The sequence below is a fragment of the Magnolia sinica genome, chromosome 10, assembly GCF_029962835.1.
Source record: "Magnolia sinica isolate HGM2019 chromosome 10, MsV1, whole genome shotgun sequence".
NCBI classification, from domain to species: domain Eukaryota; kingdom Viridiplantae; phylum Streptophyta; class Magnoliopsida; order Magnoliales; family Magnoliaceae; genus Magnolia; species Magnolia sinica.
The window spans coordinates 17,786,142-17,810,921 of record NC_080582.1 but is presented as its reverse complement, the minus strand read 5'-3'; the positions used below and the strand labels follow the sequence as shown (position 1 = coordinate 17,810,921).

The 24,780-nt window shown below is 40.4% G+C and overlaps 2 protein-coding genes across 2 annotated transcripts; one reads left to right on the top strand and one right to left on the bottom strand.

Annotated features, from left to right (window-relative positions):
- LOC131217404 (uncharacterized) lies at positions 1 to 717 on the top strand. Its single transcript, XM_058212324.1, has one exon. The coding sequence runs from the start codon at positions 1 to 3 to the stop codon at positions 715 to 717; it is 717 nt and encodes a 238-aa protein (XP_058068307.1).
- Positions 718 to 15,331: 14,614 nt separating this feature from the next.
- Positions 15,332 to 16,075, bottom strand: LOC131217403 (uncharacterized). The gene is made up of 2 exons (XM_058212323.1): positions 15,723 to 16,075; positions 15,332 to 15,605 (listed from the first exon to the last, which is right to left on the bottom strand). The coding sequence occupies exons 1-2, from the start codon at positions 16,073 to 16,075 to the stop codon at positions 15,332 to 15,334; spliced, it is 627 nt and encodes a 208-aa protein (XP_058068306.1).
- Positions 16,076 to 24,780: the final 8,705 nt, after the last annotated feature.

Here is a 24,780-nt window from a genome sequence, read left to right as displayed (position 1 = left end):
ATGCTCACCATCGAGGTCTCCCTCAGCCAACCTCCCGAGAAGATGTTCATCACCTTTGTGTACACAAAATGCTCCCAGATCTTGAGAAAAAAGCTTTGGGAAGATCTGTCCCTGTTTAGTGTGGGGTGTCACTCCCCTTGGGCTGTCGGCGGTGACTTCAACGCCATTACTTCGCAATCTGAAAGACTGGGTTTGCCTTTGTTTGATGCCAGGAGTGTGGCTGATTTTGTGGATCTCTTGGCTTCCGTAGGCCTGTCTGATGCGTTATTCTCTGGCAATCGCTTCACTTTGGGTAGTAGCCAATCGAGTCATCCTAGGGTTTGGGCCAGACTAGACAGAGTTTGTTGCAACTCTCAATGGCTGCAATCATTCCCATCCTTTCATGTTAACCACCTGCCTAGACATAATTCAGACCATGTGCCTCTACTTCTGATTTTTCCTGAGCCCCATCCTCAGGGTCCCAAGGCCTTTCGGTTTCAACGTATGTGGTGCTCTCATAGTGGCTTTCATAATCTTATCCAAGATGTTTGGTTTACGGCTGCGATAGGGAACCTGATCCAAATTTTCATCGCCAAGTTTAAGGCTGTTAAGCTTGCTCTTAAACACTGGAACAAGGTCACCTTTGGGAACATCTTCAGCCAAATCCAATCAACTGTGTCGGACCTCAGCCGTGCCGAAGTGGTGGCATTTGACGCCCCTTCCCCGGAAGCCCAATAGGAAATCTAAAAGCTTCGAGTCTCCCTCTCTCGCCTTGAAAGCTTTGAAGAAATATTTTGGAAACAGAAATCGCGGGCCCATTGGCTAGAAGATGGGGACCGAAACACTAAATTCTTCCACTCTATTGCGAACGATAATGCTAGAAGAGCTGCAATTCACTTGATTAAGCGTGCGAACGGCACTATGCTGACCAACATCCCTGACATCAAAGAAGAGGCAATCTCCACTTTCAGCTCTTAAAGGAGGATGGCAACCCGCACCTAGGAGACTTCCTGACCACCATCCTGAACATTGTGTCAGCCCAAGATAACACCAACTTGATGGTAGAGCCTTCCTATGAGGAACTGCTTCAAGCCGTCCATGCCATTCCGCCGGACGGTGCAGCTAGCCCGAATGGATTCTTGGCAGCTTTCTTCCAGTCGTGCTGGCCATCATCCGCCAAGACCTCCTCATGGCGGAAAAATTTTTCTTCAGTGGAGCTCCTCTCCCTCATGCCCTTACTGCATCGCTGATCTGCCTTATCCCCAAGATAAGTGCTCCAGCTTCTTTCTCTGATTATCGTCCAATTAGCCTATGTAATTGCTTGTATAAAAAATTTTCGCGCATCATAGCTGTTAGACTGGGTGTTATTCTCCTTGGTATTGTTTCCATAGAGCAAGCGGCGTTTGTGTAGGGGCAATCCATGGCAGAGAGTTGCATTCTGGCATAGGAAATTTTCAGGGATATCAATAAGAAGTTCGGGGTGGAAACTTGCTCATTAAATTTGACATGAAAAAGGCCTACAACAAACTTAATTAGCAATTCCTTTCAGAGGTCCTAAAGAGGTTCGACTTCCATAAGAAATGGATCCAGCTAGTTGAGAGGTGCTGGTCAGAATGCTGGTTTTCGGTCCTTATAAATGGCGAGGCGGCGGGCTTTTTTCACTCCACTAGAGGCCTGAGACAGGGGGATCCTATCTCCCCAAGCCTTTTCATCCTTGCGACTGAAGGGCTTAGTCCTGGTTTCCATTGGTTGGTGTCCTCCAGGGTGTGTCAGCCCTTCAAGACGCGTCCGAACTGCCCAATCATCTCCCACCTCCAGTTCGTTGACGACACGATCCTCTTCATCAATGGCTCCGCTAGGTCTCTACTACACCTCAAGAAGTTCTTGGACAACTACGAAAGATGCTCGGGTCAGAAAATTAATACGTTGAAAAACTTTTTCATTGCTCCATCCTCCATGCCCTCTTCCATATGTAGGCAAGCTGAGCAAAGTCTTAGTTTCTCCAAAAAGCAACCCCCCTTTTCCTATCTGGGTGTCCCCATTTTTCATGGGAAGCCGAAGAGAAGCCACTTTCAGGGGCTGATTGAAAAAATCCAGGCCAGGATTAACCTGTGGCAAAATCGCATTTTGTCCCAGGCTGGTAGACTCACCCTCATCACCCACGTTCTAAATAGCATCCTCATTCACTCATTGGCAGCAACAGAGGTTCCTTTTAGTGTCCTTGCTCCGCTAAAAAAAATGTTTGCAGATTTCTTTAGGGGCTTCGCGGGGCCGAAAAAGAAATTCCATTGGCGAAGCTGGATAAGTCTCCTCCTGCCCAAATCCGAAGGTGGCCTAGGCTTGCGGTCGCTAAGATCGGTGATGTACACCTCCCGCCTTAAGCTTGCTTGGACGGTTCTGTTCTGAGGTGTAAAAGTTGCTGGTGTAAGTTCGTAAGTGCGAAGTATGCTCCAGATTTTCTGGAAGGGCACGTCCAACAGCCACCTGCTGCGTCTGCAAGCTCTAATGTTGCGCCGATTTGGAAACGAATAAGGGCTGCCTTTCCCCTATTGAGGAGTAAATCCAGATGGTTGATTGGGTGTGGCTCGATTAACTTCTGGACGGAAGATTGGACAGGGCTCAAGCCCTTGTGGGACCTGCGTCTGTACTTGCAGGAACCGCTCGCTGCCACTGTCCGAGATTGCATTGGTCCATCGGGCTGGCTCGACCAAGCCAAAGCCTTACGTGTCCTCCCTCAGGCGGTGGTTGATCACATCTCAGCAGAAGGTTTTTGTTCGACTGATTGTGCCGATAGACGCATCTGGATTGCAGCGGGCAACGACGAACTTTCGGTTGCCTTGGCCTGGCAATGCATCAGATCCTTCGCCCCTATGCCCACCTGGGCCAACTGGGTGTGGCACCCCAAACTCCCTCCTAAACTTTCCCTCTTCACCTAGAAGATCCTCCACGATGCAGTCCCGTTGGACGCCAATATCCAAGCTAAAGGGATTAGTCTAGCATCTATGTGCTCTTGCTGTTCCCCGCCCGCCCGCCCGGACTACGAATCGATGACCCGTCTTTTTGCCACTGGTTCCTTCGCCAGCCAAGTGTGGGAGCGCTTTCGTCGGGATTGCGGGATCCCCCACCCCCTACCTCACTCGCCTTCGGCCTGGGTCATCCTTTGGTGGAACGCTTCCTCTTCATCATCCTCGCCCCTTAAAGGTCTGATTCCCTTCTTCATTTTCTAGGAATTATGGCAAGCCAGAAACTCCAGCCACTTTGAGAACACTTCTATCAGGATTGCCACTATTATCTTTCGTATCCTCCATTGGGCGTAGCGACTCAGCCCGTTGTTGCCTGCTCCAAAAAAGCTCCTCTCTTCGGTAATTTCCATGAACAATAGCTGGAACGTTCCAACTCCTCAATCCAGATAACCGAAGATTTCCATCGTTAAATGGTGCAGGCCCCCTTCGGGTTGGATCAAGCTGAACGTGGATAGGTCTTCTCGGGGCAATCTAGGACCCTCGGGAGGCGGTGGTGTTGAAAGAGATGAATCTAGGAATTTCCTCTTTGGCTTTTTCCACGGCTACGGGAATGGCACTAATTCTAGGGCTGAATCGAGAGCTGTTTTGGATGCACTCATGTTGGCGCACCAGTTGGGATTCTTTAACATTTTGCTGACTAGCAACTCCATGATTGTGGTGAAAGCTCTTGTAAGCTCCGCTTCTCTCTCTGGCCAATTTGGTACTGGAAGGCTAGAATCTCCCATCTCGCTCACGGCCTTCATCTCAAAATTATTCACACGCCTAGGGAAGCCAACTCTGTGGCGGATGGCCTGGCTCGTCTAGGCAGCGCGGCCCAGTCCAACATAGTCTTCATGAGCCGAGTCGATCTTCCACGCCACATCAAGGGCCTTTTGTTCTTGGACAAAGTTGGGCTTAGTGCTCTGCGTCAATCATAGCTCCCACTTTTTCCCTTTCTTTGTTTGTGCTCACATGATAGGAGGGCCTCGTTCTTGGCCCTCCCGAATTTGTACAGTCGGTTCCAGCCGTTGATCAATGAATATATCATCAAAGATTTTATCCAAAAAAAAATGCTTTACTTAACGTACCACATATGATTTTGGGGTAGGAGAAGCTAATTTAGCCAACCAACCTAGTTATTTTCCAAGATTCCATTGGGTCGATGGTGGAAAATCCATTTCATTCACTTCGTGGTCAATTTCAATCACTTCGTGGTCAAATTGAAAATTGAGATGGCTAAATTGGAAATTGAGCGAGACAAACTAGAAATTAAGCGGGCCAAACTGGAAATTGAGCGGGACAAACTGGAAATTGAGCGGGCTAAACTGGAAATTGAGCGGGACAAACTGAAAATTTAGCAGGCCAAATTGGACTACGTGTCAAAATTTTACGTGATAAGACAATATTAGCTTTTTCATTTTGGTTTACCATAGACGGTTCACATTCAACTGAAAAAGAATAAAGGTTTAGATATTGGTAGTTGGGAGGTTCAAATGACAGGTTTTCTAGGACCTGCTCTATCCACCATTGGACACAACAAACCAACAGTCTGGATTAACGAATTATGTGCTTCATTTATTTAAAATGAAAGATGGTTTATACCGTCGAAAGATGTGTTCTAATCATCACATGATTCCTCCTCCACTGTGATGAAACACGTGGGAGATGGCAACCATTCATCAGATGGGTATAAAACATATGCCCCACCTGCCCTAGAAAGCCATCTCTATCTCCTTACGTGGCGACCCACGCATACAAAGATTAACTATAAGGGTCAAGTCTATTTCACGACCCAATCAATTTGATTTGCGAATATGTAACACCCAATATTAAAACGACCAAGATCTAAGCATGTCAACATCCCAATCTTAAAATGGGGTCAGCTACAACGGGTCATTGATGTATTGTAACAGGACAAGCAGGATTATAGCTATTGGATTTGGGTCATATTGGAACGATCTCAGTTTGTCCCGCTCAATTTTCAGTTTGTCTCGCTCAATTTCCAGTTAGGTTCGCTCAATTTCCAGTTAGGCCCGCTCAATTTCCAGTTTGGCCCCCTCAATTTCCAGTTTGTCCCACTAGATTTTCAGTTTGTCCCGCTCAATTTCTAATTTGGCCCGCTCGATTTTTAGTTTGGCTCACTCAATTTCCAGTTTGTTCCGCTCAATTTTCAGTTTGTCCCGCTCAATTTCCAGTTTGTCCCGCTCAATTTCAAGTTTGCCCCGCTCAATTTTCAGTTTGGCCAGCTCAATTTCCAGTTTGTCCTGCTCAATTTTCAGTTTGTCTCGCTCAATTTCTAGTTTGCCCAGCTCAATTTCATGTTTGCCTCGATCAAAGTTACATGGGCCCCACAGTTATGTATTTATCATATCCACAACGTTCATCCATATCTCGAGATCATTTGTGAGCATTATATATAAAGAAAAGAAGCATATCCAAAGATCAATTGGACCACACCACAAAGAGCAACGGGAAAATTGATTTTCACCATTAAAAATTTTGTAGGGCCCACCATAACATATTTCCATCCAATCTATTCATAAGGTCACAAAGACCTGGATGAAGAGGAAAAACAAATTTCATAATGATCCAAAACTTATATGACCCCTAAAAGGGTTTCAATAGTAGATGTTCAATCCTCCACTGCCTTTTAAAGTGTGGTCCACTTGATAGCTAGATCTGTCTTATTTTTCGTCTTAAGCCTTAATACGAGCTCGTCAAATAGATGGATGGTTTGGATATAACACATACCTCATAATGGAACCCACAAAATGCTGCGGCGATTACAAAAAAAAAAAAAAAAAAAAAAAGCTAGTGAGTTAGGGTCAGTGAGACCCTATAGTCATGGATTATAACTGTAGCCATAACCGTAACTTCGATATATCGAAGGTCTTTCGATATTATCGAAAAAGTCCAAAACTGTCTAGCGAGCTTGCCGAAAAAATCTGTAATTTTCGATACATTATGGCTACAGATTATAACCATTGCCGTAGCCGTAGTCAAACTGCAAGGACGGCAGTGCCGCGGTCGTCTTATTTTTTTTTTTTTTTTTTTTTTTTTGCTGTGTTGCTTTTGTGGGTCGCATCATGAGGTCTGTGTTATATCCAAACCGTCCATCTATTTGGCGAGCTCATATTAAGTTTGATACGAAAAATAAGATAGATCTAACTATCAAGTGGACCACACTGTAAAAGGCAGTGGGGAATTGAACGTCTACCATTGAAACCCTTTTAGGGTTACAAAAGTTTTGGATCATATGAAATTTGTTTTTCCTCTTCATCCAGGTGTTTGTGACCCTATGAATGAACTTAGATGGGGAGGATTTCTCACAAACATCACAGTGGGCCCCTGAAGGTTTCTAATGGCTAACACTCATTCAACACTTTTTCTGTAATGTGGTACACTTGAGATTTGGATATACCTCATTTTTGGTCACGTATCATTAAATGATGTGGAAAAATATATGGACATCATGGATGAAAGCATACATCATGGGAAATCGGATTGCGTATTGAGTTACTCAGTACGCTTTTAACTCAAAACGCTTTTATTGTACTGAGTAAACTCAGGTGGGCCCACTGTGAATTTATGTGGTTTACCCCGTCCAGCCATTTTTACTGCTAATTTTAGATGTTGATCCCAAAATCGAAGTAAATCCAAAGCTTAAGTGGACCATTACACAGGAAACAGTGTGGAATAATGATTTCCACCATTGAAACCTTCCTAGGGTCTAAAATAATTTTTATTTGTCATCCAACCTGTTCATAAGATCACAAAGACATGGATGAATAGAAACCACAAACATCAGCTTGATCCAAAACTTCTTTGGCCTCCAAAAAGTTTTCAATGCTAGAGGTTCAATCAAACTCTTTCCTGTGGTGTGGTTCACTTGAGATTTTAATTTGCATCATTTTTTGGATCAAGCCCTAAAATTATCTGTTAACATGGATTAAAGGAGTGGATAAAATAAATAAATAACAGTGTACCCCACACAGTTTACTCAGTACCCCAAGGGTACTGAGTTTCTCAGTACGCAATCCGCTTCCACATCATGGTGCGGCCTACAGACGACCCACCATCTGCCATTGGCTGGTGGCAGGGGAGTACCCAATCCGTTTCCCTGAAGAGAGGGGTATTTTCGTCCTGGAATTCGGTCTCCGCACATGCAGGTCTAAGTTGCAAAACAAAGATTGTATTGTTTCATAAAAACAGCTGGATAAAAGGTGAGATCAACAGTCCTAAATTTCTCCTTCAGGACATGCCTCGGAAAAACAAACCAGATCTTAAGTCGGCCACAAACGAGAATAAACGGTGGGGATTGAAAGACCACAGTTGAAATATTCAAATGGCTGCAAAAGTTTTGTTTAAGGCTAAGTTATTTGTGTTTTCAGTGGGGAACACCTAATAATCGGTTCGGATGGCATATAAAAATAAAGGTGTGGCCCAGGAAATTTTCAACATTAGGCATTTCTTTCCCAGTTTTCCCTCTTGTGTTGCTTACATTAGTCTTGAATCTAGGTAATTTTGGAACATATGTATTATAATGAACTCAAAACATGGATGAACGGATGGATTTCACACTAACGTCACGGTGGGCACCACCTTGCTTGAGATGGAACTACGTGTTCAAGGCTTTACAGGAAATCCGCGTCCCCTCTTCATGTACCAGGTTTGGGCACTACTTAGCCCATACCGAGCTCCGGAAAGGCTGAATCTGTGAGGGGCCACCGTGATGTATTACTTCTATCCAGGCAGTCCATCTATTTTTCCATATTATTTTAGATCATTTGCACCAAAAAGGGGCAGATGATCTAAGGCTTAAGTGGACCACACAGTGGGTTTTAAAGGGATACCGTTGAAAGCTTCTTGAGGCCTAAGAGTTTTTGGATGAAGCTGATAAATTTATTTTCCTTTCATCGAGGCATATATATACTTGTAAATAGCCTGGATGTCAAATAAATACCAACGTAGGCCTTAGGAAGTTTCATTTGCACGGCCTCTTCTTTCAGTGGCGTGCGCTAGTTGATCTTACATCTACCCTAAAATGACATGGAAAAGTGAATGGACAAAATCCATACATCTGGGTGGGGTAAAACCCAATCCGCGTCCTCTTTGCTTTGCTTACAACAGTGAATGGACAAAATCCATACATCCAGGTGGGGTAACACCCAATCCGCGTCCTCTTTGCTTTGCTTATCCTTGGGTTTTAACGAATTAGTACGTCGGTAATAAGTTTTTACATCCCGGCACCTTTTTAAATTAAATTTTCATTAGCTTACTTCCTTAATTAAGTTAATGTAAAGAGGTACCTTCATTAGTTTATATATATATATATATATATATATATATATTCAACTAATTGCGTCCTGTCAGGATGATAATCCATCCAGGGACTGTACGGAGCCCATGATATGTGGGTTTTTATCGATGTTGCCCATCCATTTTTATACGTTGTCTAGGACGTGTGCCCAAGAATGAAGTAAGATCCAATGAAAAGTGGACCACCACAGGAAGCAGTGGTGATAACAACACTCACAGTTGATACGTTTTTAGGCACCACTGTGATGTTAATTTTTCATCCCACTGGTTCACAAGGTCAGGTAGCCCTGAATGAAGGAAAACAAAAAAAAAAAAAAAAATAATATAATAATAAATTTCACGGTAAAATAAATAAGTTAAAAATAAGTTTTCAAGTATAAATGTTTAATTCCTAATGTCTGGTCCACTTAAGCCTTTTAACTTACTCATTTTGAGCTTATATCTTAAAATAATCCGGCAAAATAGATGGACAGTATGGATAAAACTCATATATCACTGTAGTGGATTGCCTCTACCTCATTTTAGTTTAATGTCATAAAATGAGCTTGCAAAATGAATGAGCAGGATGATTTCTCACAAGTGGATTGCCTCTAACGTGCAGGAGCAGATTGCTGTGACCAAGGCATAGAGATATATCTGTGACAGGGCTGTGTGGGGTCCACAAAAATGTATGTCATATCCACTGTTTTGAAAGACCACAAAAGGATAGGATTCTAAAAATCATGAAGATAAAAAATTAAAAAATAAAATAAAAATAAAAACAAAAGGTGCACCACACCAACAAAACAGTGGAACAGAAATGCTCACAGTTAAAACCTTCTTGGAGCTGACTATGATGTTTATATGCCATCCAAATAAATATCATTGTGATACAAAACTTCTGTTTCACTGTGGTATGGCTCACCTGAGTCTTAGATCTCCATGATTTTAAGAATCCTTCCCTGTTATGGTCTTTCGAAAACAGATGTACCGAGTGAATCTATGATGAACATTTTCTATAGGCCCACACAGCCCCGGTCACACAGATATTTCTGTGACCAGGGTTACACACGCAATCGTCTCTCTTAGTATACTGTTGCAGCAAAGCCTTAAAACTTAAATGTGGTGTGCTTTGTGCACCTGACTAAGATGTATGTGTTTTATCCACCCAAACCATCTATTTTGTCCATCATCTTATGGCATGAGATGAATATGATGCATATCTAAATCTTAAGTAGACCATACTATAAGAATTAGTGCTGATTCAACAACCACTATTAAAAACTTATTGGGGCCACAAAAGTTTTGGATGAAGCTGTACCTAAGTCTATAAGACTTAATTCATAGATTAGATGGAAAATAAACATGAGGGTGGGCCCTAGGAAGTTTTTAATGGTGGGTTTCAATCACCACTATTTCCAACAGTGTGGTGCAGAGATTTGGATCTATCACATTTTTTGGCTCATGCCCTAAAATGATCTCGAAAACTAACTGGTTGGCACATCCCAATGCAATTGGGCCCAAAATAAAAATAAATCTGAACTTTCTTGATAATTATACTTCATTAATCATAATTACATCTAGTTACATTTTGAATTTTCTTATGCGGACTAATTAATTGATGGGTAATTTTGTCAATTTAGGAAAAATGATAAGTTAACGAAAACTAACAGGAGGTACCTTTCACGATAACTTGATTAATGAGGTACTTTAATGGAAACATAATTTAAAAAGATACTGAGATGTAAATACTGTACCAATGAGGTACTAATTTGTGAAAATCCCTCAATCTTTATACCAAGCGTCCTACCGTTCGCTTTTCTTTTCTTTTCTTTTCTTTATACCATGCTTCTTCTACACACGCATTTTCTTTTTGTCTTCCGAATGTTGTTAGGCATCACCGCCGTATGCTTTTATTTTATTTTCTTTAACCTTTATACCATGCGTCTTCTACCAACATATTCTTTTTGTCTTCCTAATGTTGTCAGGCATCACATCTTTTAACCATCAAAGTAGGCTGCGTAAATATGACAGATCAGGTCTGGGGCGGTTACACCCTGATCCATAGCTCAAGTGGTAGACTAAGTGAAAGATACCTTGTTTCAACACTTAGGTCTTGGTATAGATTAGTAGTGGAGGTGGCTAACAGTGAAGAGTGAACTGACAGTGGGGTGTACTAACAAGCTAACAACGACAAAATTTAAATAAATAAATAAGGGTCTTGGGCGGTTGCTTTAGACTGTACCAATGGCTGGGAATGGTGAGAACAAGAGATGGCTAGGATTGTTCAATTGGTATGATTCTTGAACCAAGGATCATCTAATGTAGATGGATGGTCCTGATCTATAGTCTGGCCTTCCATGCGCAGAGTAGGTGCTGTCCTAAGCTCGGAACAGGCCAGGCTTTGAGGGGCCCACCTTGATGTGCGGGTTTCTTTTTCTATATCATATCATTTTAGGATATAAATCGAAAAATGTGGTAGATCCAATGCTCTAGTGGGCCACATAGTGGGTGTTAAACACCCACCATTAATAACTTCTTGGGAGCTCCAGAAGTTTTGGATCGTGCTGATGATATTTGCGTTTTGCCTTCATCCAGGTCTATTTGACCTTATGAACTGGTTAGATGGCTAATAAACATCACAGTGAGGTCTAGGAATGTTTCAATGGTGAGGATCATTGTCACAGCTTCTTCCTATCATGTGGTCCAGTTGAGCCTTGATCAGCCTCATATCATAAAATATGACATATCAAACGGTATAGACAGTGTTGATAAACTCATGACATTACAGTGGACCCCTCAAAGGCCCCTCCTGTTCTGAGCACGGTATCTCCCTGTGGACTGTGGAAGATGGTTATATTATATTAGTATGGAAACGGCTCTATCAGAGCATCTCCCTCACAGAAATGTGCCAATCCCTATGGAAATATCGTTTGTAACAACTGTTACAGGGAAGCAAATTGCGTGCTGAGTAACTCAGTACACTTGGCTCCTGGTATTTAAAGGGATTAGATGGGATTGAATTGCATTTATGCAATTAATGGTAATGACAGTAGATATTAAGATATAAGATCTTGATGAAGGCTTTATGTACTACTAATGGATAGATGAGAAATCATTTATCTAATTTATAGCAATATGGATGAATCATGGGTCCCACTGGAACAACGTAGCACAAAATCAGTACTGATCAGATAATCTATAAATAATTCCAAATAATCTAACCATTGATTTTTTTACTAATGATTTCCGCGCGTGCTTCGTCTACAAGGGGTTCTACAAACTGGTCTGTCTGGATTGACGTGAATGTAAGCCTGATGAATGAAATCGAAATTTCTTTTCATGGAGCGGACCATTTCTGTGTTTGACACTTGCAATATGAGGCTTCAATCGTTCACTCAGTCAATCCCTATACCATTGGAAATCCTGAACTGTTCATGTGACAGGCGCCACCAGGGATGACCCAAATCCATCCTGACTGGACACTCGGTATTGCCACATTTTACCCTTTCCTCTTTCCGAAGTTTCTTCATGGGGCAGTCTCAGCCACTTTCTTAAATGTATTATTTAATTTTTCCACGCACCCATATCCAGACAACCTGGATGTTGTCATGGGTAAAATTGGACTCGTCAGAGACAGGAGGTCATACGCGCGATCGACTAAAACCGGTCATGACCAAGAAGCCCCTAAACGGCCATGAAACAATAATCATCTGATGGAAGACCTATCTATCCATCGATCTTGATGATTTCGACTGTTAGAAGGTGAAGTACCTCAGCTCCCTCTATACGAGGACAGACACTGAGCTCTTCCACAGATTTTTTGCTAGACAAATTTCATTAACATCAATTGATCGAAGGAGACAGATCGATCGATCGATTGATAGTATGTTGAATATGAAAAGTTCACTACTGGACATTTTTGGTGATGATCAATCGATCCATGGATCAATCGACCCAATCGAACAACGGTTCACGAAAGTGCTTAAGTTCAAAGTTGGTGAGGATTTCCTACTTAAAGAAATGCTTTTATGTTATTTGAAGGATGAATTAGGTTTAGGAGAGATACTTAGAGAAGGCAAAGCTCTTCTGGCATCATTCTTCATCTTCATCCTAGTTTGTTTTTCTTTTGTTTTTGTTTAAGATGTTAGCCATGCTATGTGAATCTATAAGTTAATGATAAGGGATGAACCTCTTAATGAATTTTGTTATTTAATTCATTTTTTATTCAAGTTAAGGGTTTTTTAATGTTGAATTGTGATTGTTTTGATTGAATTCGTAAATCGAAAAATGAATTGATATATAAAATCGATTAATCTATTGTGAATTCTGAATACGATAGATATTTTTTTATTTCTTACGATCAATAGCCTAAATCTTCATGAGAGATTGATCTATCTCAATTCATATATCTTGTTGGATGTTTGTGATTTGATGTATAACTTTATCTTCCAATTAAAATAGATTATAATCCAGTTTTAGTTGAGTTATCGATGTTATGGGTGAAAATGGTCTAACTACACATGGGATCAGCTCGGACTCACGAGTACATGCTTCTAAACCAAGGGGCACCTAAACAACCGTCCGGATCGTTCTGGGGAAGAGTAGATGCTAGACTCCTGAGCCTAGTCCTCGACACCATGCATCTCCAAGCTTCAACTAAGCTTATTTGTGCATCTCCGAGCTTCGATCAAGCTTATCTGATCTCCAAGAAATGTCCAAATCTATACGACAAGAGGACCGTTGGAACGCTAATCGGCTTGGCGAGATTGAGGGGACAATCTATCAAGAACAAGCAGGAACTCACTCTGAACCAATCGTAAAGATCAGCTCGATTAACTGATGGCTCGACTCGGCTTGGCCCCATCCTGATTGATCAAGGGTGTAGCTCAGGTCAATATCAATCGGTCGAGGGCCTATATTGAGTTGGCCTCGACCACTCGTTGCATGATTCTAGAGTCAACTACGTCAACACTTATCACCTACGAATCTCGCGTAACGGTTGAGAAACTTGCACAGAGATTATGCCTCAGATTATGAACCGTCTTTAAGGGACGATGGATACAAGCCTTACCCCTGCCTTTACCAATTTTGTTGAGTTAGCCCCTGCTACTCTCCTCTTTTGTTAAGTTAGTCATTGCTACTCTCCTCTTTTGTTGAATTAGCCATTTCTACTCTCCTCTTTTGTTGAGTTGGTCATTGCTACTTTTCTCTTTTATTGAGTTAGCTTTTTTATTATTATTTTAAAGAATAGCTTGCTTCATTTCATATCCAGCAAAGATTACAAAAAGCCTATTTCGGGCAAGAGAAAACCAGGGACAAAAAAACTAGATTGCCTATCATATGCTATACAGTGTGAGAAGAGGAGACTTCTCTAATGTATCCTAAGCCCAATTTATCTAAGAGAACCTGCCCCCTAATTAAGCGGGGGAGGGATGATAGATCATGAAAGGGGCGAGAAGATTGGTCTCTGCTACCTATCTTGGCCAAACCATCAGCCAGGCTATTAGCTTCTCTATACACATGGGCTATTCGAAAGTTCCCCTAAGAAGATAGCTTCTTGATCCTGGCCAGCCAATAGGTCCACTTCTATAAAGACGAGGAAGCCATTGAGAGGCAAAAGACCACCCATCTAGAGTCGGATTTGATGAGGACATTGGAGAGCCCGAGATCCAGGCATAGTTTCATACCATCTAGAACAGCCCGCAGTTCCGTTGTATTGTTAGAAGCTTCCCCATATTCGCGGGCAAAAGCAAAGATTGGGTTGCCGAGGTGATCACGACAGATGCCTCCACCTCCAGCAGGGCTAGGATTAGCTAAAGCAGAACCTTCTACATTCAGCTTGAGGAGCCCTTCACTTGGCTTAATCCATTTGACAATAGAGGAGGAGCGGGCCGGGCGGTGGGGGCCAAAAGTGGGGAAGGGGGGGAAGCAGAAAAAAGAGAAGGGTGTTGACGAACTTCTCTCGCCAACTGGGGGAAGAGGGCGTCGAACCACCATCTGATTTTGAGAAAAATCACTACATCTGATGCCGCCGAATTATCAAATCTTGCTGCATTCCTATCCTTCCAAATTTCCCACAAAATGAAAACCGGGGTCAAACGGAAGCCCTGCTGCTTGCTGCTAGGAAGAAGAGGTCTATTCCACCACCAATGAAGCCGGTTAGCAATTGAGGACTGATGAAACAGAGGAATCCCGAGGAAGTTCACCGCCCGCTACCACACCTTTTCTGCGAGAGAACCAAGAAGGAAGAGGTGCGCGAGGTATTCAACCTAAGGACTAGTGGGTGATGTAGAAATGTAGCAGTTACAAGATGATGCTAGCTGGATTCCTTTCCTTTAAACAAGAGCGTCCACAGGCAGTGTGTCATTTAACAGTCTCCATACAAAAACTGAGATTTTCGGGGGGGGATCTTGAGGTGCCAAACATGCCTGGTCCAGGTTCAGATCTGCCCTTTGCCCCCGCCAATGTTCCAGGCGGATTTTGCAGAAAATTAGCCCGATGGATCCAATAGCTAGAGAATGGAATTCGGGGCATTAGAAGTGCAGAATCCACCCTTCTTAATGTGAATTTTCAGCCATTCAGGGAGGGAATCGGACACATCTGGTCTGACTCCGTTACCATCCAGAAAATTAGCCACCTTAAGACCTCTCATGGAGTCGGATATGTGCAGTGAAGGGAGGGTTGCAAGAGGGCCTAGCCCGGACCAATTTGAACTCCACATGTTACATTCACCATGGCCTACCATCCATTGCGCATGCCTGTCTAGGACAGGGAAGAGAATCACAATCCGATTCCACACTGGAGACGCATATGCTGATCGACCTGTGGTCCGGGAAGAAAAGGAGACTGGGTACTTAGATCGGGCGAACTGACCCCAAAGGCTGCCATGATCCACCTGCTTGACATTCCAAGCCATTTTCAAATGAAGACCATACATAACATCCTTCAACTTTTTTATCCCAAGACCACCCTATCCCTTCGGCTTGGCATTAGATGTCCATCTACGCCAATGAAGATTCGGCTTACCATCCTGCCATCCCCATAGGAAGTTAGCAAACATCCTTTCCAACTCTTTCAGATTTTTTTTTGGGAAGAATCATGGCAGCTAAGGTGTGAATGGGGATGCCGGCAAGAACAAAAGAAATAAGGGCCAGCCCGCCCGCTTGGGAGAGGATTCTTGCGCTCCATCCCTGGATTTTGGCAGCCATCTTGCCAAGTAGAGGGGCGAAATAAGAACTCTTGGATTGGCCTTTGAAGATTGGAACGCTCAGGTAAGAGAAGTTACTTGCAGCTTTATCAATGCCGAGAATATGCTGAATAGATCTGCACTTGACTGCAGACAGCTTTGAGAAGCAATGGAAGGAACTTTTCTTCTGCTTCACCCTTTAGCCTGATATGGACTGGTAGTTGGAAATGAAATTTTTAACCTTGTGCAGAGACTTGCTAGATCCATTAAGGAACAAAACCGTATCATCCGCATATAGAAGATGGGAGATTTGCTTGCAATCGCTCTTCACCTTGAAAGGAGTACATACTCCGCTCGAGCTTAATCTGGATAGGCCCCTGCTGAATACTTTGGAGGCAAGGATGAACAGCCTGGGGGAGAGAGGATCACCTTGCCTTAGACCACGGGAGGAGTTGAAGAAGCCACAACTAACCTCATTAACTAAGACCGAGAGCCAGTTATCTTTCCAGCAGAATTCAACCATCTTGACCCAACTAGGCCCAAAGCCAAATTTCAGAAGCACCTGACGTAGAAACTGACATTCTACTCTATCATATGCTCTCTCCATGTCAAGTTTCAGCGCAATATTGCCTCCCCGAACTTTATAGTCAATATCTCTAAAACTTTCTTGAGCTAGGGCGATGTTTTCCGCAATCGAGAGGCCCCTAACAAAGGCCCCTTGCTTTAAGGAAATCAACTTCGGAGGAGAGTACTCTGCCTAACAGCGATTATATTGGCAAAGATCTTGTACACCACATTGCATAGGCTAATGGGTCTATAGTCAGCGAAGGAAGTCGCCCCCGGCTTCAGAGGATAGCAATGAATGAAGGAATTCGACTGCAGCACGCTGAATGGAAGGTTGATCCGAAGTGATCCCTGTCTCACCCAAGTGAATCTCCTGGAGTCCCAAATTCCTAACTTTTTCTGAAGCCAATTGGTGGAAAATTGTGTATTTGTCTCCCTCTTCTAACCAAGAATTTTGAGATTTTTGCTTCCAAAAAATTTCTTCTGTGAGTTCCATCTTGGCCATATGAGCCTTGGCTTCTTAAAGCTTAGCTGAGAGAGCCAAAAGGTTGGCCTGATCGTTGGTCTCCAAGGCTGAAAGAGATTGCTCATCTTTCTGCAAGTTTTGAAAGATGTTCCCAAAGACATCACGGTTCCAGGATTTCAATGACATCTTAACCTTCCTAAGCTTCAGAAGAAGGTTGATCATGGGGAGAGGCGAGAGATTTTTCGCCCAAGCTTTCTCAACTCTCTGGGGAAAGGTCTCATGCAGTAGCCACATTCGCTGGAATCTGAATGGTCTGGGAGAGGAAGGGGGAGCCTTGGGGAAGGACATCACTAGAGGAGTGTGATCTGAGTGAATCCTGGGGAGGTGCTTAACGAGGAAGCCAGGGAAGGAGTTCATCCATCTATCATTGCAGAGAATATGGTCCAGCCTTGCCCAGGCGCAGGAGAAGCTAGGGAAGGAGTTCATTCATCTAACTCTTTTGTTGAGTTAGCCTATTACTACTCTTCTTATTTATTATATTAGCCTTGTGCTACTTCATTTTTAGGCTTGGACATATGTCTTGAAATTTCAAAACTCTCATAATTCAATCTATCCCTCTATCGGTATAAGTGATGTGTTAAAGTTATCACAACTAGTGATTCAAACATTTATTGTGGAGGTAATACGTTATGGGTAGAGACCCTTTTCACCGGCACGTAATCCCGTGGGTTGGTTGGCGTGATGCACAATCGATATAGGTAAATCACCATACAATTACATTACTTTTGGGATTGGATGTCGTAAATAGTCACTCTATGAATACATCATGTTACGTAGATCCCCCAACCATGTTGTGGTGTCGCCTTGAGATGTTTGCATAAATCTACGTTAATGTTGAACACGCTGGTGAATCTCCGTAGTTATAAGATGTACGGCAAGTAGACTGATTTTTGTCTGTGCCCAGGTAAGATGGTGTGCAGGTAAGCATTCATATATATATATATATATATATATATATATATATATATATATATATATATATATATATATATTAGTAGCACCGAGTGATACCTCGTAGTGGAGTACGAGACATATCAGAACCCTTACAGTACTTTTATAAATCTCTTGAATTATTGATAATCTTAAAGGATAACCATCACTATGAGTGGGGTGTTGATACTCTCCAACCATACAGATGATGCAGGTGATGTACAAATTAAATACACTACACTAAAATTGTGAATTTGTGACGGATTTTTACGATGGATTTCGTCCATCGCGAAAATTGCTTGGTTTAACGACAGATTTAATCCGTCGCTAACGGAAAAGGTTTGTCGTCAACCCTGTCTTTCTCGAAAATCCATTGTCCAAATGTTGCGGAATTTTGCGACGGAGCTAAATCCGTCGCTAAAACCTGATTTACAATGGATTTTGGTTCGTCGTCACATAGCGACGGACTAAATCCGTCGCCAATGTTGATTTTGCGATGAAATATAATCAATTGCAAATTCCCACCCAAGTAGCAATTCGTGACGTTTTTTAATTGTGTTTACGACGGATCATGGTCCGTTGTAAAAGGACTTTTACCTTAAACATTTATTTTTTCATTTTTTTAAAAGAATTTGGTGGAAAATTATTTTTTTTTCTTATCTAAGAATTGTTTTTTAATAGAATTTCAGTCATTTAATTGTACATATTTGTATCTAATATTAATTTTTAACAATTGATTGAATGCTATAAAAAAAAATATTTTCTTTTTATATCAAATGAGTGGAAATTATTATTTTTAAAAATTTTAAAACTAATATTTAAATGATTTGTAATATGACATGAAAAAGAATATTAGGAAGTTAAAAAAATTTAACAATGTTTGAGATAAAATGAGATTTTGAAAAAATAAAAATCATGATTTAATAAAAATCTATTTTGTGGGGAAAAAAAGAATATTGAATAAAGTCGATAATTTTGAAAAAAAGAATTTGATTTCGAGAAAAAAATAATATCTTGAAATAGAAAATTAAAAAGATATAAAAAAAATGTGAAAATTTTAACAATGTTGAAAAATGAAAATATTTTGAAAAAGAAAATGAGAGTTTGTATTTTGAAAAATAAAATAAAATTGAGAAGTTCGATAAAAATTGACAAGCTTGAAGAAAATGATTTTTAAAAAATGGAGAAGTTAAAAAGAATTGAAAATTTTAAAATAAAATGATATTAAAGAATCAATACTTTGACAAAAAAACAAACATTTTGAAATGAAAAATAAAGAAGTTGAAAAAATTTGTGATTTTGAAAAATAATTGAAAATGTTAAAATTTTGAAATTAAAAGAAAAAGTTATTTATAAAAACATGAAGTTTTTGAAAAAAAAAAATATATCATTTTAAAAAAGAAAATTGAAAAGTAGAAAAAAAAAATGATGCTTTTGAAGGAAAAAAAAATCGGTATTTTGGAATTTTTGAGAAAAAAATTTAAATTTGAGAAATTTTTTGAGATTTTGAAAATAAAAATTCAAAATTTGTATTTTAATTTTTTTTGAGATATTTTATAATAAAAATGATATTTTGTTAAAAGTTTTACAAGAGAAAGCGTAAAAAATGTACATTTTGAAAAAAAAATGTTATTTTTAAATGGAAATTGAAATTTATCTGTGAAAAAAAAAAAAATATATATATATATATATATATATATATATATATAAATATATATATATATAAAAAAATATATATATATATATATATAGGCTGATCAGGGCGAGTAAGTAGTCAAATTGAGGGTATTGATCAATTATATAGAGTGAATGGACGAAACATATAAAATGGGCCAAATATTTTGGTCAAAATTGTGACCCATTTTATTGACCTCGCGAGAACCTAAGAATTGATGTTAGTAAGTTTTGTGGGCCCCTTATGATGTATGTCGAACATCAACACCGTGCATTTGATGTATCCCCTTTAAGTTAGGAGATATCTCAAAAATCATCTATATAAGAAACTTAGGTGGGCCATACCATCTAAAACCATGTGAAGACATCCTAAAAAATATAAAAGCACTTGATGGGGCCCACATGAGTTTTGGATGTGCTAAAACTTGGTCTGACCCCTCATCCAAGTGAGACACATATAATGATCAAATTTAAGCAAGCCTAATATATGATTATGAATGTTTTAAGGAAACCTCTCTTCACTCCATTTAGGTGAGTTACTAATTACCCTTAGTATGTTGAGTAAACTCTGTGGGATCCACCATTATTTATTTATTTCATCCACTCCGTTCATCTATGTTAACGGATAATTTGAGGTCTAAAGAACAAAAATGAAGCATATCCAAAGCCCAAGTGGACCACTAGGAAATAGTGTGATTGAACCTCTACCATTGAAAAATTCTTGGAGGCTATAGAAGTTTTGGGTCAAGCTTATGTTTGTGTTTTCTCTTCATTCACATCTTTTTGATATTATGAACAAGTTGGATAGGTTAGATGGCAAATAAACATTACGGTGGGCCCAAGGAAGGTATCAACCATAGAGATCATTATTCCACGTTGTTTCATGTGGCAAGGTCTACTTGAGCTTTGGATTTACCCAAAATTTGGGATTAACCCGCACTGTTCATCCATTTTTCAAGATTTAGAGAATTATCCAAAAAATGAATCATATCCAAAGATTAAATGGACTACACCACAAATACCAGCTGAGGTTTTCCTCGTTAAAAAATTTGTAGGCCCCACCATAATGTTTATTTTCCATCCAATCTGTTCAGAAGGTCACAAAGACCTAGATGAAGAGGAGAAACAAATTTCATATTGATCCAAAACTTTTGTGACCCCCAAAAGGGTTTCAATAGTAGATGTTCAATCCCCCACATGCTTTCAATCGTGTGGTCCACTTGATAGTTAGATCTGTCTTATTTTTTGTCTCAAGCCTTACGACTATCTCACAATATGGATGGATGGTTTGGATATAACACATACCTTCTGATAGGACCCACAAAACTTGATGACGTCACCAAGCCCCCTGTCTCAAGGCGGCGGATTGGCTACTGCCAAGTTGATAGGCAGCCTGCTACTGAAGTGACGTCACCAAGTTCTGTGGGCGCACCATGATGTATGTTTTGTATCCACACCATCCATCCATCTTGAGAGATCATTTTAGGGTAAGATCTAAAGAATGAGTCACATCCAAAGTTCCAATGGACCCCACCAGAGAAAACAGTGGGGAGAAGGACACCACCGTTAAAAACTTCTAACGAGGGATGCTGATTTTCTACTAAAGCCTTTGCAGGAAGTCCCTAAGCAAGGATGCTAGGTGGGGCCCACCACCATGTTTTAGGGAAATATACTCCGTTCATCCGTTTGTCTACCTCATTTTAGGAAAATCGACCAAAAACGAGGTGGATCCAAAACTAAAGTGGGCCACATGAGAGGGAAAATTGGGGAAAGAAATACTTACCGTTGAAATCTTCCTGGGCTCCACCTTGATGTTTATATGCCATCTAAACCGTTTATAAGGTCATTAACATAGGGATGAAGTGAAAATACAAAAAATTTATCCCAGAAAAAAGCTTTTATGGTCATAAAAATGTTTCAACGGTTCTCACTGAATCCCCACTGTTTCCTCTCATGTGGCCCACTAGAGTCTTGGATCCACCTAATTTTTTGTAGCATGTCCTAAAATTATCTTAAAAAATGTATGAACGGAGTATATTTCCTAAAAACATGGTGGTGGGCCCCACCCAGCATACTTGCGTAGGAACTTCATGTGAAAGGCTTTCACAAGAAATCCGCGTCCTCCAACGAGGGCTGGTTAGGGCCAGCGCCCTAACCAACCGTTCTCTATTTCTCTCTCTATGCCTCTCCTCTCCCTCTCCCTCCATCTCTCCTTCTCTCTCTCTCTGCGCCTCTCCCTCTCCCTCTACGCCTCTCCCTCGCAAAAAGGATGGATGGAGTATATTTCACACAAACATATTGGTGGGCCCACCCAGCATCCTTGCGCAGGAACTTCCTCGTCTCTCTTCCTCTCGATCTCTCTTCCCGCTCTCTCTCTCTCTCTCTCTCTCTCTCTCTCTCTCTCTCTCTCCCTAACCTTTCTTGTGTGTCTTTGATCCACGAACGCCCTCGCTCTCTCTCTCTGAAGCTCGGTTGAAGACTATTTGTTGAACGTGAGGTATCTCTCTCTCTCTCTCTCTCTCTCTCTCTCTCTCTCTCTCTCTCTCAATGCCGATATAAGAATTTGGGGATTTAGTAATTTATGGATTTTTTATTTGATGTGGACCCTGATTTAGGGATTTACGAATTTTAGGGCTTACGGATTTGAATGTGGACCCCGAATTGGGGTTTTTCTAATTTTATAAATTAGGGATTTGGGAATTTTAGGATTTTGGGGACCTGAGGATTTTTGGAATTGGGGATTTCACCTACTCAGTTTTGTATTACCTAATCTAGTTTACCATCCGAGTCACTCTTGACTCAGGCATACGTTCCCATTTTTCAGCCTCCTCCCCTGACGAATCAATACCAGAAATCAGACCGTTTACCAATGGGCTAGTAGAAAGGTTGGGTTTGCATATGCTTTTATTGATGCAACCACTGCCTACTAACATGATCTTCTATTTGGGTTAATGTTTTATTTATTTATTTATTTATTATAAGAAGAGAAGGTCATGATAAAATTGGTTATGGTTACTTGGATTACATGCAGTTGAGATAAGTTTTTATTTTTTATTTTTTTATAAGAAGAAAAAGTCGTGAAAATTATGTCTCAGGATAACTGTAACTATACTGCAAATATAAGTGTATGACTGGCCCACATTTAAAGCTCAAGTGCGGACCCACCTTAATGTATGAAACATCGGCCCTATCCATCAGTTTCATGATCAGCTTATGCTAGGATGAGAGGCACCATAAGCAGTTGGGGTTAAACAACTACCATAACCTTCTAGGGGTGCACAAACATTTTATTTTAGGCCCACATTTGTGTTTTCCATGCACCTTGGTGAGAGTAAACTTATGAATAGGCTAGATGGAATATTAACATAATCGTTAACCCTAAAAAGTTTTTAATGGTGGGTGTTTCCATTCCACTCTTTTTCTTTCTCTCTGGTGGGGTCCCCTTGAGTTTTGGATCTTCCTGATTTATTTTTAGTCTTTACTTCCTAGCATGATATAACAAAACTGATGGAATGGAGTAGACGTCATGTAGACATCATGGTGAGTGGTAGGAAATTGGATTTGTCTTTTACCTTGACATGTAGAAGAATACCATCAGCTTGACCTTCCGGATTATCATGCATTCATAGTAATATTCACGCATTGTTCAAAAACTAGAGATGTGTGGGCCCATATGGTTTTGTACAAACTTTCCAATGGCTTACTTTAATGTGAGAGATGTTACATTGCCCTCAAGAGGATACTCATGCTGCTAGTTGCACTCGGACACTTGCACAGATCAATCCATTGACTTAGAATGTTCCTTGGTTGTTTTGTTTAACTATATCCCATTTCATTAGGTGCATTTTATACATTCTGCAATGCAACATGCTGATATTGATAGTGTTCTGACATGACTAACTCTATACTATAGATAAGTTGCAGGCTGATATTTGCCCTTCTACTTGTTTGACTTTAGAACTGATAGTAAGCGGGAACTATTAGTCATAGGTCAGTGAGCTGCGAATGCTTTTCAGACAATCATGCCATGTGGGATATCTACAAGTTAGTAATATCCCTTTGCATGTGCTGTAAAGTCGATATGAAAAAGGCCACAAATCTCACATTAAAGTAGATTGTTTTTTTTTTTTTTTCAAATGATTTGTATTATGCCTACTATCTTGCCTAAGGACTGCTTTACTTTTTGTAATCATAGGAGGGACTGTTTACATTATGCCTTGTAGTTGTTGCAGTTTTTCTACTCAGCATTGTTGCTCTAGCGTGGTGGTGCAACCACAGTTAGGATTTTGCACCTTCTAACATAAAGTCCCTTTCGTTGGAGCATACGATGCACGTTGTTCTCTATTGGCTACTGAATTCCAGTTGTTGCGATCAGATAAGTTTTCTAACGAACTTGGTAAAGCCTGTAAGTATCTACTTACTTTATGTCATACACCTTTTTGTGGTTGCCATTTATTTTCTCTACTTTAGGATCAGAATCATGTAGATATAGACACATTATTCAGTATTTATTGCAATGAAATCAAACATTCAAACATAATGCAAGTTTCTTTTGATTAAAACTATATTTTAATTTTCTTGAAAAGAAGGTTGAAAATGCTGAAAACATATGATTTTTCTTGATTTTCTTTTGCAGAATTTGAGGATTTACTTCATAACGAGTTTGTGCTTGACTGTGGATGTGCGGTTGGGTACATTTTTGGAGGCATTCAATGAATGTGCAGAGATCAGTCAGCAATTTGAGATAGGTAAGGAGTCTATTTTCAACCATGTTCCCATCTTAGGTCGGTTGAAAGTTTCAATCCACTCTCAGTGCTAGTTTCAATCCACTCGGTCGAAAGTTTTAACCATGTTTATGTTCACGTCCAACTCCTTCCACTTTGGTGAACCTATAAATCTATTACAAACTGTAAGTTCTCGAAACCTTAAATTAATCTTGAATCATTTATATCTTTATCGCTTCATTTATATGTTGTTGTCAGAGTCAACTTGTAACTCAGAACCCGCTCTGCCATAAGACATTACGGTGCATGACGGTTCCCAGTAGGTTAAGTTGCAAATTATTATTAAGAGTTGGTTGGATATCTTTTATTTTTTGTAAATGTTGTTAATAGTTGGATGGATGATGAATGTATTTGCGAATGTAAATGAAAATAAAGAACTCATAATGTGTGTGTGTGTGTGTGTGTGTGTGTGTGTGTGTGTGTGTGTTATGAATGGAGGATACCTTGTTTAAGGGGACATAAAATTCTTGTAGCTTATGGTATGGTGCCCCAATATTGGTTGTATGTTACTAGTATGTAGTAGATAATACTAGGTCCAATATTTTTTATATGTGGCTAAAAATATAATATATATCTCCAAGTTAATTACTTTGACTCTACATGGTCAGATTTTGAGTTGTGTTTCTTTTTACACAAGGGTAGGTGTTTGTGTATGTATGTTGTTTTCTGCACTAAGGGATTTTTGTGGCTAAGCTTTGTATAGTTAGAGTTCCAATTTTTTAGGAATCTTAAGTCTATGTAGGAACTTTGGAGCTATTAAATTAGCTTGAGTGTGGATTTGTCTTTGTTTTGTTAGAGGAGTGTTAGTATCTGTCATGAACTCCAAAATTAGTA

What these genes read in the sequence shown, in the direction of transcription:
- LOC131217403 (XM_058212323.1), bottom strand. Translation starts at nt 16,075, where the DNA reads ATGGAGAGAGCATATGATAGAGTAGAATGTCAGTTTCTACGTCAGGTG. An exon ending in TTCCTTAATGGATCTAGCAA is followed by an intron (nt 15,606 to 15,722) that starts GTCTCTGCACAA and finishes AGTCAAGTGCAG; the next exon opens with ATCTATTCAGCATATTCTCG.
- LOC131217404 (XM_058212324.1), top strand. Translation starts at nt 1, where the DNA reads ATGCTCACCATCGAGGTCTCCCTCAGCCAACCTCCCGAGAAGATGTTC.